Here is a 12,500-nt window from a genome sequence, read left to right on the forward strand (position 1 = left end):
AATTGTGAAAAAAATCTAGACAAATGCATAACTACAAAGAACAATTACCAGGAAACGCACAGTGGGAATAAGCATGGTCTAACGTTCACTCCAAAGGACTTAAGATGTATGAATTTGGACAGACTGAACAACCTGCTGATTTTGACCTAAATAAATGACCCAGGATGTATGGTACCAAAAGCTCTGTCAAAGAAATTGGGCCATAACCATCAGTTGCTTAACCACTTCCCCTCTAGCCCATGAACTTGTAACATTAGAAACTTTTTTGTAGTGGAGTGTGGGATGCAAGGAAAAAAAGATAACGCGGCATTTTCACCCAAGCAGAGCATGTACTAACTGATTAAGCACTGAGGGTTCCAGTCCATTGCCTTACATTATTGTTTGGCCAGGTTCTCCAACTTGAAGAAGTATTTCTGACAGCATGAGCATATTTCAGGAATCTTGGAGAATTCAGAGTTAACCCCAGTTATTCAGGGGTTGACCCTCACTTTGGGAAAACATCCAGGATCCTGGATTTTCTTCCTTCTAACACTTAATCCATCTTCTTCCTACTCCTTGATCCCCATCTCCTATCTCTTTTTGTACCTTTCCACAGCTTGTTAGGCAATTCAGATAAAGAGCAGGCAAAGAATATAACATGAAAAAAAATAATGGGTGAAACTAAAATTTATGAAATTGACTCAGTAATCCTGGATCTGGAATTGGTATGGGTAGGAAGAAATTGGAACTCTTGGCCAAATATGGTATTTTGGTTAGTGACAGTCGTCAATCCATAAATGAATGGATATTTGCCTGTCAACACCTTGAATCCTACAATGATTTAGTTTTCTGTAATTGAAAATATTTTTAAGATATTCAAAATATTTTGGTTGTCATTTAGGTAGACAATAAATTTGCCCCAAGTGATCAGAGGAGGTAATGTCTGTACCGTGAGTCCCCTTATGCCTAGCCAAATGGATCATTCTTCCCGCCCCGCCCCCCCCCCAAAACTCTTAATGAATCGAGGGAAGAAAAATGTACCTGTCCTGCGGTGTCATACAGTCCGAGCAAGTGTTGCTTGCCTCCCACTGTCACGGTAACTAGGGGAGAAGAGAAAAGAGAGTCTGTAAATGCAAGCTTCAATCAGGAGTCTTCACGTTTCTCTATGCCAGCATCTCCTTGGGCAGCAAGGACAAGCATATGCCTCACCCGTGTATATTCGAAACCAAGTTGACAGCACGCCTGCCAAATGAAAGGCAACCTTGGGCGGCAGTGAGAGCAGATGGGCTGAGCCAAGTCCAAATGTCTCAACCGAGGTGAATACTATTGGTGCCACTAGGCCGGCTGTTCACTGATCCTGATTAGGCCCTGTCATATCATGCTCCTGAAGGGAAAGGATGCTGGACTCTTTCTTGGTTAGTTTATTTTCTTCTTTCATTTGGTTTGAGCCGCCTTTCGGGATATAGACTCGTGTAAGCAACCTTTCTGTTAGAAATCTCTTGGCTTTTATTTGTCATCAAAATGTTCAAAGACCCTGAAAACAAAGGCTATTAACCCACCTGCCTATGTTATAGTCTATAAGGCAAAGCTAATAATGAAATGCGAAGGGCTTAGCATTTATTTCAAAAAGCGTTTTTATTAAATATCTCTGTGCTTTAGCTCAACTGATTCATTACAGTTTGAACCTTAGTTGCAGAAGGAGGTGTGGTATATGGGTTTCATCTCACATAACTGAAGGGCACGTATAGAGTGCAAAGTAGAGAGTTTGATTTACTCAGCAGGCTTATTGCCTTGCCAAGCAACGGTGTCCAAAAGTGGGAGGTAATAGAGGGATACCAGCTGCTCTTTACATGGCTGGAAATGAAATAAAGTCTCAACTTGAAACTAAACTGAGATTGAACAAATCGAAGGCAAGAGTAATATGATTCTCTTGGTGAATGGCAAGAGCAGATTTAAATTTCCACAGAAATTTAATCTCTTTTTGGAAAAAGAAAGTAAACTATGAAGGAGAATGTGATTTTTCCTAGTTGATTAAAAAACGTACAAATGCAGGGATTCACATTCACTATCTTATAATAACCTGTAATGAAATATAATCAGAAAAAATAACTGAATCTCTATACTGTTCCCCTAAAACTAACACGTTATTGTGAGTCAACTATATTTCCGTACAAATGGGCAAGTCCAACATAAAAATGATTTTTGATTTCTCCTACCATTAGCTGTGCAGGAAACGAAAGATAAATGGAAGAGCAACCTTTTATAACCATATCTCTAAAATATGCCAGCCAAATTCTCTAGTCTGCTGCTCGGAGCTGCTGCTCTGGTACTGATCTGACTTTTATTTGTTTTCAGGTTCAGGGCCTACATGTACGCCAAGTGCTTCTTAATGGCTCTTTCTTTGAAAAGCACTTGTTTAAAAGCGCTGCCTTCCCAGACACTGGGAACAAGTTTTCTAATCTGCTCAGATCAACGTGTGTTCAGCTTGATAACATGGCAGCAGCCGCACAGATGAGCTTTCACATGTGTGTTTTTAAGGGGCGAACCCGGCTCCATCCAACGCTAGTGACAACACCGAAGAGGGGCGTCTAAGCGTTTTTCCTTCCCTTCATAAGCCAGGCTAGCAATGGAAATGAAGGTGAGATGGCGCAGCCCCGAGCTCTTCGTCCTGTTATATTTTCCTCTTCCTGCACACTTGGAGCCCAGTCGGATGTTCCTGAAATCTGCCTGAATTGTTTCTTTAATGGCTAATTCACCACCTAGACGTGGATCAGGAATGAGGGGAAGAAAGCCAGCCATTACAACATGGAATTTCCTGCCTCTAGTGAGCCCAGTACTCACAGGTTAGGGGCAGCTGTTCCGGAGACCCCCTTGGATGGTCTCCCGACTTAGAGGCCCAGGGTCATCTGTGGAGCGAGTACTAGAAGCTGACTCACCCTCACGGCCCCACTGGGCACTGCAGAATTTCCAGAGCGATGGCTCTGACCTTTGTCACTGGAGCCCTGAAGCTCTTGTTTGAGTTTTCTCAGAGAGCAAACATTCCTTCCAGCCTGCTTTTCCTCAGGCCTCACCCTTTTCTCCCTTGGCAGCTCTGACTGCAGAGAATTGTTCCAGGCCTGAGGCGAGTGCCAGCCCGGGAAAGGTGGCCGTCGGGCTGAGAGGCTGAGCCCAGCCTTCCCTTCCCTCTGTCCTTCCCTTCCTCAAGAGTTTCTTGGGTTCTGGGACTGCCCTCAGTGTTGGGAGCGTAAAGGCCAGAGACAGCTCGTCCTGTCACGGAGCGTGGAGAGGAGGGTACAAGGCAGTGCAGTGAGCACTTTGCTGGTGGCAGTGCGGATGGGTGGGGGAGCATGCAGAAGGGGCACCACTGCACGTGCACATGCGCCCTGCTGGAGTGTGGTCAGAGAAGGCTTTCTGGAGGACATGTCCGAGCTGCGTCCCGAGGATGGCCAAGAATTACCCAGGGTGCACTGGGGGAGATGGGGCATGTAGGCTCGGGCCCAACCCGACTCACTAATACAGCCTTTATTCTGAAGGCTTTGTTAAACTATGAAAGTCCTGAATTATTCTTGTTCCCAAAGAAAGCGAAAGAGAAGGAACTAAAATAATTTACTTGCGTTAAGGCAAAATGGTGAGAGGAGGGAGGTTGAGGTTTTTGGGGTGGAAGCCAGGTCAGCTTTCAGCTTTGCTGCCTCCTCTGTTGGACCAGCCCTGCTGGAGGAATCCTGAGGGAACAGGGCAGTGCCCTTGTGCCCCCATCTCTGGAAATCACTTTTATTCTCTCTTCTCTGCCCTTTGATTCTCCCATTTTATCAGAAGGAAGATAAATGGATCACACAGTTGATGACTGAGAGCATCAAGGGACAGACAGCCAGAGACAGATCCAAGCATCACTCACATATTGTGGAATATGCAAATGGCTTTGTGAGTCCTTATCTTGGGCTAGCAATGGATGCCTTATCGCTTGCCAACCTGGGCTCTTTGAGGCTTCTCAGTTTGGAAATGAATTAGGTCAGCATAGAAGGAAGGTATGCTCTAAAAATGATCATAGGAAATGTAGAGACGTTGAGAGAGCGGGATATTTTAAGTCAGATGGTTCTGCGTTTGAATCCTATCTTTGCTACTCACTGTCTGAATGACCTTGGGAAAGTCACCTAACACCTCTGAGCCCCACTTTCCCTATTTGTTAAAAATGGGGGGAACATCACCCATCAAAGAGAATACTTGTGAGGAGGACGTTAAATGAGAAAATGCCTGGCACACAGCCTGGCCCGTAGTAGGTGCTGAGAAGTTGTTATTTCCCCTCCTTCAACAAATGCTTATTGGACCTCTTCTAAGACCAGGGACAGTCTGTCTTGCTCTCCCCTGTATTCCCAGTGCATGTGAAATGGCACAACAAATTTATAATATTTGTGAATTCCCAGTCACTTTCTACGCTAAATGGTAGCTATTTAGATCAATGTCTTGTGTCTCTGAATGGACAGGTAGGCCCTTGAGGACAGAATCTCCATACCCCATACCCCACACAGTACACAACACAGTTCTTGGCATACGTAGTAGTTGCTGAATCCACAGAGCAGAAATGAAGCCCCAGGGGCAACTCAGGCAGAAGGAGGTCCTTCGAAGTGTGCAGAGCTTCAGCTTGAAGCATCCTGGCAAGACGCGAACTGCTGGGAAGTACCTGCAGCCAGCAAACCTGCCCCGCAGACAGTGGTCAGGCTAAAATCCCAGATCACCTTCTCTTCTCCAAGCTGTTAGAGTGTTTTGTTTTGAGCTTAGAGAGGTTTTAAAGAGAGTGGGTCAAATGACCTGCTAATGGCTCAGATGGTTCTCTCAATAAAGCGTGAAAAGTTGTCAGTGGCTTGTTAAGTATGTAAACCGAAGGCCTTCCTCTCCAAATCCATTTAGCTCTTGGCTTCCTTGTGTTTGTTCTTGGTGCAGATTGGATGGTTAATTTTATGAGTTGGAGTGAGGTGCTGATGAAGTTGAAGTCGTGGGTTTGCTCTCCTGAGAGTCAGTTGCTTTCACCCAGAGAGAAAGTGTCCCGGCAGGACGTGAGCCTGCCCCCGCCCCACCCCCTCTCAGCATTTCAGTCGCCTCATGAAACTGCATGTCATTTGCAAACCTGGATGAGGAAGTGTTGGTCATTCCCTGTAAGCCAGCTCAGACCATAAGTCCAGCCCATTAGCAGCACTAGGAACCTGGTTCACAGCCCCTGCCTTGTTGGTCATCTCATCCGCCAAGAGCAATCTTTTGGAGCCGATGTGATGAATATCTGATGAATCCTGAGAACTGGCATGGCGGAAATGCCCAGTGCCCCTCCGTTCCCAGCACACAGCCAGCTGTCTGCATCACTCATGTCAAATGTACTGTATTTGGCAGGTAGGATGAGGCATACCTGACTATGTCTCATCCTAAATGTACTAGGATGGTACTAAAGGTACTAATAGGACCTTTAGTACCATCCTAGGCACTATTTTGAAGGAAGAAACACTAGATTTATAGACATAGCAAGACATACAATTTTAATTAAGTTAAAAACATGGCCCCATGCAAATATAGAATGATGTTATGTCAAAGATTTATTAACTCGTTAATGAGAGAATCAGTAAGATGATAAATCTTGTTCAAAGAGCATTTTGAAGAACTGGGCATTTATAGGTACTTCAAAAGCAAAATGTTAGAATAAGATGGCTAAGTTCAATGGAAAACTGGTTGTTGTCCTATGGAAAAGATAAGCTTTGGTGTTCTCCTTTCTACTAAACAGGAATTATTTGCATCTTGACCCAACAAGATTTACAAGTTAACATGTAACTTCAGAGAATCTAAACTTTCAGTTAATAGCAGAATCAGACAAAGGCAAGTTACCCTAGATTACTAAGCCTCGGGGGAAGGGTGTTGAACACTGCCTTAGCATGGACAGTTGCATGTTCTCGGCCTTATATCCAAGTTCCAGATAATTTTTCTTCACGTCCGAATTTGAGTCCATACTTAGCTATCTACTCATTTGGTGAGATGTTGGGTAGGTCAGTAGGTTTCTCCCTCACCTGGAAGATAAACACATTGTCTTTACCGTAAAGGGGTATAAAAACTCTTTATTAGCTGTTCCAGAGTCAGGGGTAATCACCACTGCAGTTTGTCTATGTCTGGGGTGCTGCAAAGAAAGGAGAGTTTAAATGAAAAATCTCAATTCTGACCCTCGTCATGCTTGCTGACTGAATATCTTCTGCAGTGTTCGCTGACCTTTTCCCTCTCTGAACTGACTCTCATCCCCAGCTCCTCCTCCTTTCTAGAAGATCCCATCTGGGACTGTGACTCACCTAGCACCAGGGTCCGCTCTTAGGAGCTGCTTGTGTGTGTTGTGACGTGGGTTAAGCCTCACAAACGTGCATGTTCATTTTATAAGGAAGCAACTCAGAGGCATCTGGGATGACATTTCCCTCAAATTAAAATAAGCTAGAAAACAGAATGAAACTAGAAATAGATAATACGCTTTCATAAATATGAATGGTGGTGAATTCCTTCCTGGTGGGGTTTCATCCTTCCAACGTAACGTGTTCCTGTTAAGGCGGCTTGAAAACCTCATCCGTCTACACTGGCCCCCCTCAGCCAGCTCGTTTCCTTTCTTTGCAGAGAACGCCTCTTGTTTCCTAAGCATCAGCCCGTGTGTGTGTGAAATACAAGTTGTTCAGGCAAGTCTCTTATTTGAGGTACTGGTGTGAGGTCCTGTTTCCACAGAATAAAGACTGAGGGGAAAACCAAACAGTCTCCCTGAGAATCCATTAGGACACTGAGCTGAGGGTTTTCTTTCGTTAGGTGTGTATATTCGTCCTGCAGTAACAAGAGTTCCTTTTGAACAGGGGAACGTACCTCTGCCATGCGTCTCCATCCCTGGTCATGTTTCTCTTCTCCTTTAGGTATGGCTATTGCAACAGGGGATTTCGTTTGTAGTTGTTTGTTTAGTCTATAGTGTAACCACCCCAGGTTTTAAGGCAGAAGGACTGGCTGGAGGCCTGAACTCACTGCGAACAAACTCTGGGATACTGAGCAAGTTACAGCTTCCCTACGTTCTCAGTTCTTACTGGAAGTTTGAGGAGAAAAGAAGATCATGAATATAAAAATTGTGTACAAGTAGGCTAACACAAATACAAGGTGACATCAGTGAGCAAATGGCTTCTTAACAGTACTTTTGGGAACAGAGCTTGCTGGAATGAAGTTGGGTATGGGGGGGTGTTCAGGAAAGGTCTACCCTTGTCAGTACTTGTCTGATGAGGGAGGAGAGGGAGGAGGAAAAGGAAGGGGGGGGGGTGAAAGGCAAGAGGAAGGGGAGGAGCTTGTGCAGTTCTAAGACCTTTGGAACCGGCTGGGGATGAGGCCAAACCAAAGACAGAGCCACGATTCCATGACATTCACATCCTGGGATTTTAGAGTCTTGCTTGGCCTCACCCTTCCTTCCCCAACATTCATTTGGTCTCTACATCCTGCCAATTCTACCTGCTAAGTATCTGTAGATGCTCGGGCTCCTCTTTACCATCTGTGTAACTGTCCTCATGCAACCCCCAACCTTGTCAATTGCAAAAGTCTCCTAATCAACATTCATTTCTCCAGACTCATTCATTTCTCAGGCTTAACGTAGCTGTGGCTCCCAATCATCTCCGAGATAAAATTCAAATACTTTCCAAGAGTGTACAATGTCCTTGTAATCTGGCCTCCGGTTTACCTTTCCAGATCTCTCCTATTATTTTACCCTCCTACAATCCAAACTTCTTGCAGTCTGTTTTTGTTTCTTTTTTTTTTTTTTTTTTTTTTTTTTTGCGGTACACGGGCCTCTCACTGCTGTGGCCTCTCCCGTTGCGGAGCACAGGCTCCGGATGCGCAGGCTCAGCAGCCATGGCTCACGGGCCCAGCCGCTCCGCGGCATGTGGGATCTTCCCGGACCGGGGCATGAACCCGAGTCCCCTGCATCTGCAGGCGGACTATCAACCACTGCGCCACCAGGGAAGCCCTTGCAGTCTGTGATACTCACGATGCCTTTGCTCAAGTTGTTCCCTCTGAAAATCTGGAAAAGAAATTCTGGAATGCTTTCCCCACACCTGTCAGCCTGGAAAACTTCCATAACCTGGAAAACTCACTTTTGTAACGCCTCCCTGATGTCCTCCAACTACCTTAAGTGTCTTTCCATGCTTCCTTGCCCATTGGGCCTTAAAGTGCTGTGTGCCGTTTATCTTCATGTACCAAGGTCTAGCACGGGCCTGGCACGTGGCTCCATGAATATTGGTTGAGTGACGGAAACGTGAATTAAATTCTAGCTAAAGCGGAGGTTTTCTCTGAGGCATATATTTTCTCCAGATGAGTCTCTGGCCTTTCCCAAAGGGTCGCCATGAGCTTTTCTGGATGGTAGTCGTCGTGGGAGGATGAGTTCATCAGCAGTGGTGTCCTACACTAAAGCTGGCCTGCCTTTTACGAGGGGATGCCATGGAAATGTGGCTCCCCTGGGTGGGATCAGTGTTTGCGGTACTCTGCCACTTTTCCAGGCAACTTTCACCAGCTACGGGGCTGCCAGACTCCATCGGTGGGGCAGGACCACTGGCAAGGTGTCCTGAGGTTCACTGTGGCCATATAAGCCACAGTAGCCTGGCTCCCCGGCATGAACTACAGAGTACAGGGGAGCTGTCTTTTGATTAGGACTTTGGGAAGCAGTGACTGAATTATAAGTGAAGCCTGCACGTTGAGGTGTGTGGCCTGCAAACCAGGGTGTGCTTTTTGCATGATCCTCTGTATAAAGAGATACTTTAAAAAAAAAAAAAGCCAGCTCCTTCAGTGACATTCATACATTGCTAGAAACTCATAATAATTAAGCTGCCATTGAGGTATGGTGGAATCAATACCTAATTTAGAGGCAGAAACTTTTATTTTCAGCCTTGACCTTGACTTGGTGAAATCGATGTTTCACGGCAGTCTCCAGGGGGAGCTAGTTTTTTTTTTTTTTGAATTTTAGAATTTATTTTTTTTTTATACAGCAGGTTCTTATTAGTTATCCATTTTATACACGTCACTGTATACATGTCAATCCCAATCTCCCAATTCATCCCACCCCCAGCCCCTGCCGCTTTCCCCCCTTGGTGTCCATACGTTTGTTCTCTACATCTGTGCCTCTATTTCTGCCCTGCAAACCGGTTCATCTGTACCATTTTCTAGATTCCACATATATGCGTTAATATACGATATTTGTTTTTCTCTTTCTGACTTACTTCACTCTGTATGACAGTCTCTAGATCCATCCACATCTCTACAAATGACCCAATTTCGTTTCTTTTTATGGCTGAGTAATATTCCATTGTATGTATGTACCACAACTTCTTTATCCATTCGTCTGTCAATGGGCATTTAGGTTGGGGAAGCTAGTTTTAGGTTGGGGAAGCTAGTTTAAAAAACACAGAGTCCTTGGTTTCACATCCCACCCCTAGATTCCAAGGAAGTAGGTCTGGGGTCAGGCCCAGAAGTCTGCATTTTTATCAGACTCTCTAAGTGAGTGATTCAGATCTGAATTTCAGTTTTCTCATCTTTAAGATGAGAATAATAATAAGCTCAATTACTCTAGAGCATCCTGTCCACTGTAGATGGTTTTGTGAATAACAGATGAGGTAATATAAGGGGAAAAAAGTTAAAATTTATAAAATGCTACACAGATATTATCTGATCCTATCTGACACACAATACAGGCACAAGGTGGTCTGTGTGTAGCAGCAGTCCTTTCCTCTCCTTGTCTAGAAATAGTCACTAAGGAAATTCGAACACCTAGGTGATGATAAAAGTGGAATAGTGTGGGGGCTTCCCTGGTGGCGCAGTGGTTGAGAGTCCGCCTGCCGAAGCAGGGGACACGGGTTCGTGCCCCGGTCTGGGAGGATCCCACGTGCCACGGAGCGGCTGGGCCCGTGAGCCATGGCCGCTGAGCCTGCGCGTCCAGAGCCTGTGCTCCGCAACGGGAGAGGCCACAACAGTGAGAGGCCCGCGTACCGCAAAAAAAAAAAAAAAAAAAAGTAGACTACTGTGTTCCTGTTAAGAGTATTCAATGAATTATTAGGCTCATAAATATTCTATCAGGTACCAGCTGTAACTACTTAGAAAATATCCTTTTCACAAGGACAACAAAAACTATAAAGTGTCTAGTAATGGGAAGACCTTTATGAAAAAAAGGTCTTCCCATTACTTGCTGAGAAACATAAAAGAAGAAAAGTGGGGAAACAGCTCATGGTCTAGGGTGGGAAGCTCTGTATCGTAAAGATGTTAGATCTTCTCAATTTAATATGTTTATAGTAATTCCAATAGAATTTTTGAATTGGGAACATGACAGAGTGATTATAGCAGTTATATTCAAAATTTAGTTGTGGAGAATAGTTAATAATTAAAAAAGAATGACAGGATAATTGTGCTAATATATGTTAACATGTATTATAAAGTTATTAAAGCAGTATAGCATCAGCACAAAATCAATGATCCAGAATGGGAATCTCAGCCACTGAACCTATGCGACATATGTAAGGATTTAGTATATGATAAGTGGCAATGGGGAAAGATGAAGTAGTCAATATATGGCATTTAGATAGTTGGTTACTGTTTGGAAATAAAAAAAGACTCTGAAAATATAAAAGCAAATGACAAAAACCATAAAGAAAATGATTGATATATTGACTAAAAAAGTCACATACGTTCACGTATATTGTGAAAAATGGTCAAGAAGGTTATTATCTTTCATGCATAAGGGTGCTTTCTGATTAATAAGAATAATAATTAAAACAAAAGAAAATATATAAAGAGTATAGAAAGTTTTTGAGTAAATAAAGGGCCAATGAATATTGGAGTAAAAAAAATCAAATTAAGCAAGGTGCAATCTTTGACTTGTCAAATTGGCAAAGATGAAGAGAATGACACCCAGGGCTGGTGAAAAAAGAGGTGGCATGTATATGCTGCTGGAGGATATGTAAATTGATTCAAGTTTTCTGTCAAGTCGTTTGGCAGTATAGATCAAAAGTCTAACCAGGGGTCTCCCTCTGACTCGGCAATCCTGTTTCTGCAATGTATCCTCAGGCAAAATCATACAAGTGCGCAAGAATATACACGTATAAGACTATATATCACCAATGGTTTATAATAGTAACAGTTGGAAACAACCTAAATGTTCAGCAGTTGGGGATTGGCCCTTATCAGTTATGGAACAACCTTACAATGGAAACTTTGAAAGAACAGTGAGGTAAAATATTTAGGATATAATGTCTAGGAAGTAGGAGATAAAATTCTATATTGAATAGGTAAAAATATTTATAGGAAACACTTTTTATTTTTTCCATACTTGATTACCATGAACATGTAAATCAGAAAAAAAAAAGATATTTGGGTGCTTAAAAATTGTGTTTATTTTGTTGTTCTTATCACTGTTATATGTAGATTGGAGTCAACGTCATCTCTAAATTGTCTCCCATCACGGAAGTTCTACCATTTCTTCTTGGTTCACTCGCTAATTTTGTCTTAGGCTTATCCAGATTTACTTTAGGTTGTAGGACCAAGCTTATATTTTTATGAGGAGGAACATGTGATGAATAGGTCTACTGCAGTGGAGGTTTATGAACTGTGTATTGCAGAGCAACTCATCATTTTCAGAGAATTATGATGAACCACTAATGCTCTACCTATATTTGCATTTCGTAGATACCAAGAAAATACTGTGCATTTGAGGATGTTGGAATCTGCCAAATGTATTTGTTGCAAACCAAAAGAAATATATGAGCTGTAAAGACAACAGCAGTAAATTGGTTCTAAATATAGAACACTGTCTAGGCAGAGTGAAATAAACCAGTCAGTCAAGTGAATATTTAGAGCGTGTGTTTCTGCTCTAAATAACTTCAATAACTTCTTCTCCAAAGTATTACAAGATTATTTGGAGAACATTAAGTGATTTTTCTCTGTTTTCTACTTTCGTGTATGGTTGTTGTCCTGGATTATATTTACTCATTTGCCTCTTTGTTATTCAGGATCCTAGAATTTTATGTATTTGTGGTTTTCTCCCTTTATTTATTTCATTTATCGTAGTCTAATATGGGGTTCTTTACAGGTAGCATATTTATTTTCTAGTTCTTAAGAACTGTCAAGAAATATTAATAGTTGCTGGTTAATTATGATCAAAGGAGGATGTGTGACAATTTGAGATAAAACAGTTCTTGGCTCTTTTCTGCAATGAATATCTAAGAGACCGTCTTGTATAACTTTATTAAGTATTTTCTCAGAATTTGCATAGGGTAACATCTACCACTTTTATGTCCTTCTTCACATGTTTTTCCCCAATTGTTTTTCTTCAAACCATCTAAAAAGAAAAGTATAATTTTGGGGATGCTTGTTAGCAATGTAAAGTTCATGGCTAGTCAGTCCCATCAAGGAGATGTTCATAGCCAGTAAAGGGATGCCCCAAATGTCAGCTACCATCAGAACTTGTGGTGTGCATTGTCACCCAAAGCTAGAAAGAGGCTTCA

The 12,500-nt window shown here is 42.8% G+C and overlaps 1 protein-coding gene across 1 annotated transcript in view; it reads right to left on the reverse strand.

Moving 5' to 3' along the window:
• Positions 1-12,500, reverse strand: part of RHOJ (ras homolog family member J) — an 82,461-nt gene that overhangs the window by 20,563 nt on the left and 49,398 nt on the right. The window contains exon 2 of the mRNA XM_019923080.3: positions 1,021-1,079. Coding sequence (XP_019778639.1) covers positions 1,021-1,079 — 59 coding nt within the window. The remainder of the gene's footprint in view (positions 1-1,020; positions 1,080-12,500) is intronic.

The sequence above is a fragment of the Tursiops truncatus genome, chromosome 2 (genome assembly GCF_011762595.2).
Source record: "Tursiops truncatus isolate mTurTru1 chromosome 2, mTurTru1.mat.Y, whole genome shotgun sequence".
Taxonomy (NCBI): domain Eukaryota; kingdom Metazoa; phylum Chordata; class Mammalia; order Artiodactyla; family Delphinidae; genus Tursiops; species Tursiops truncatus.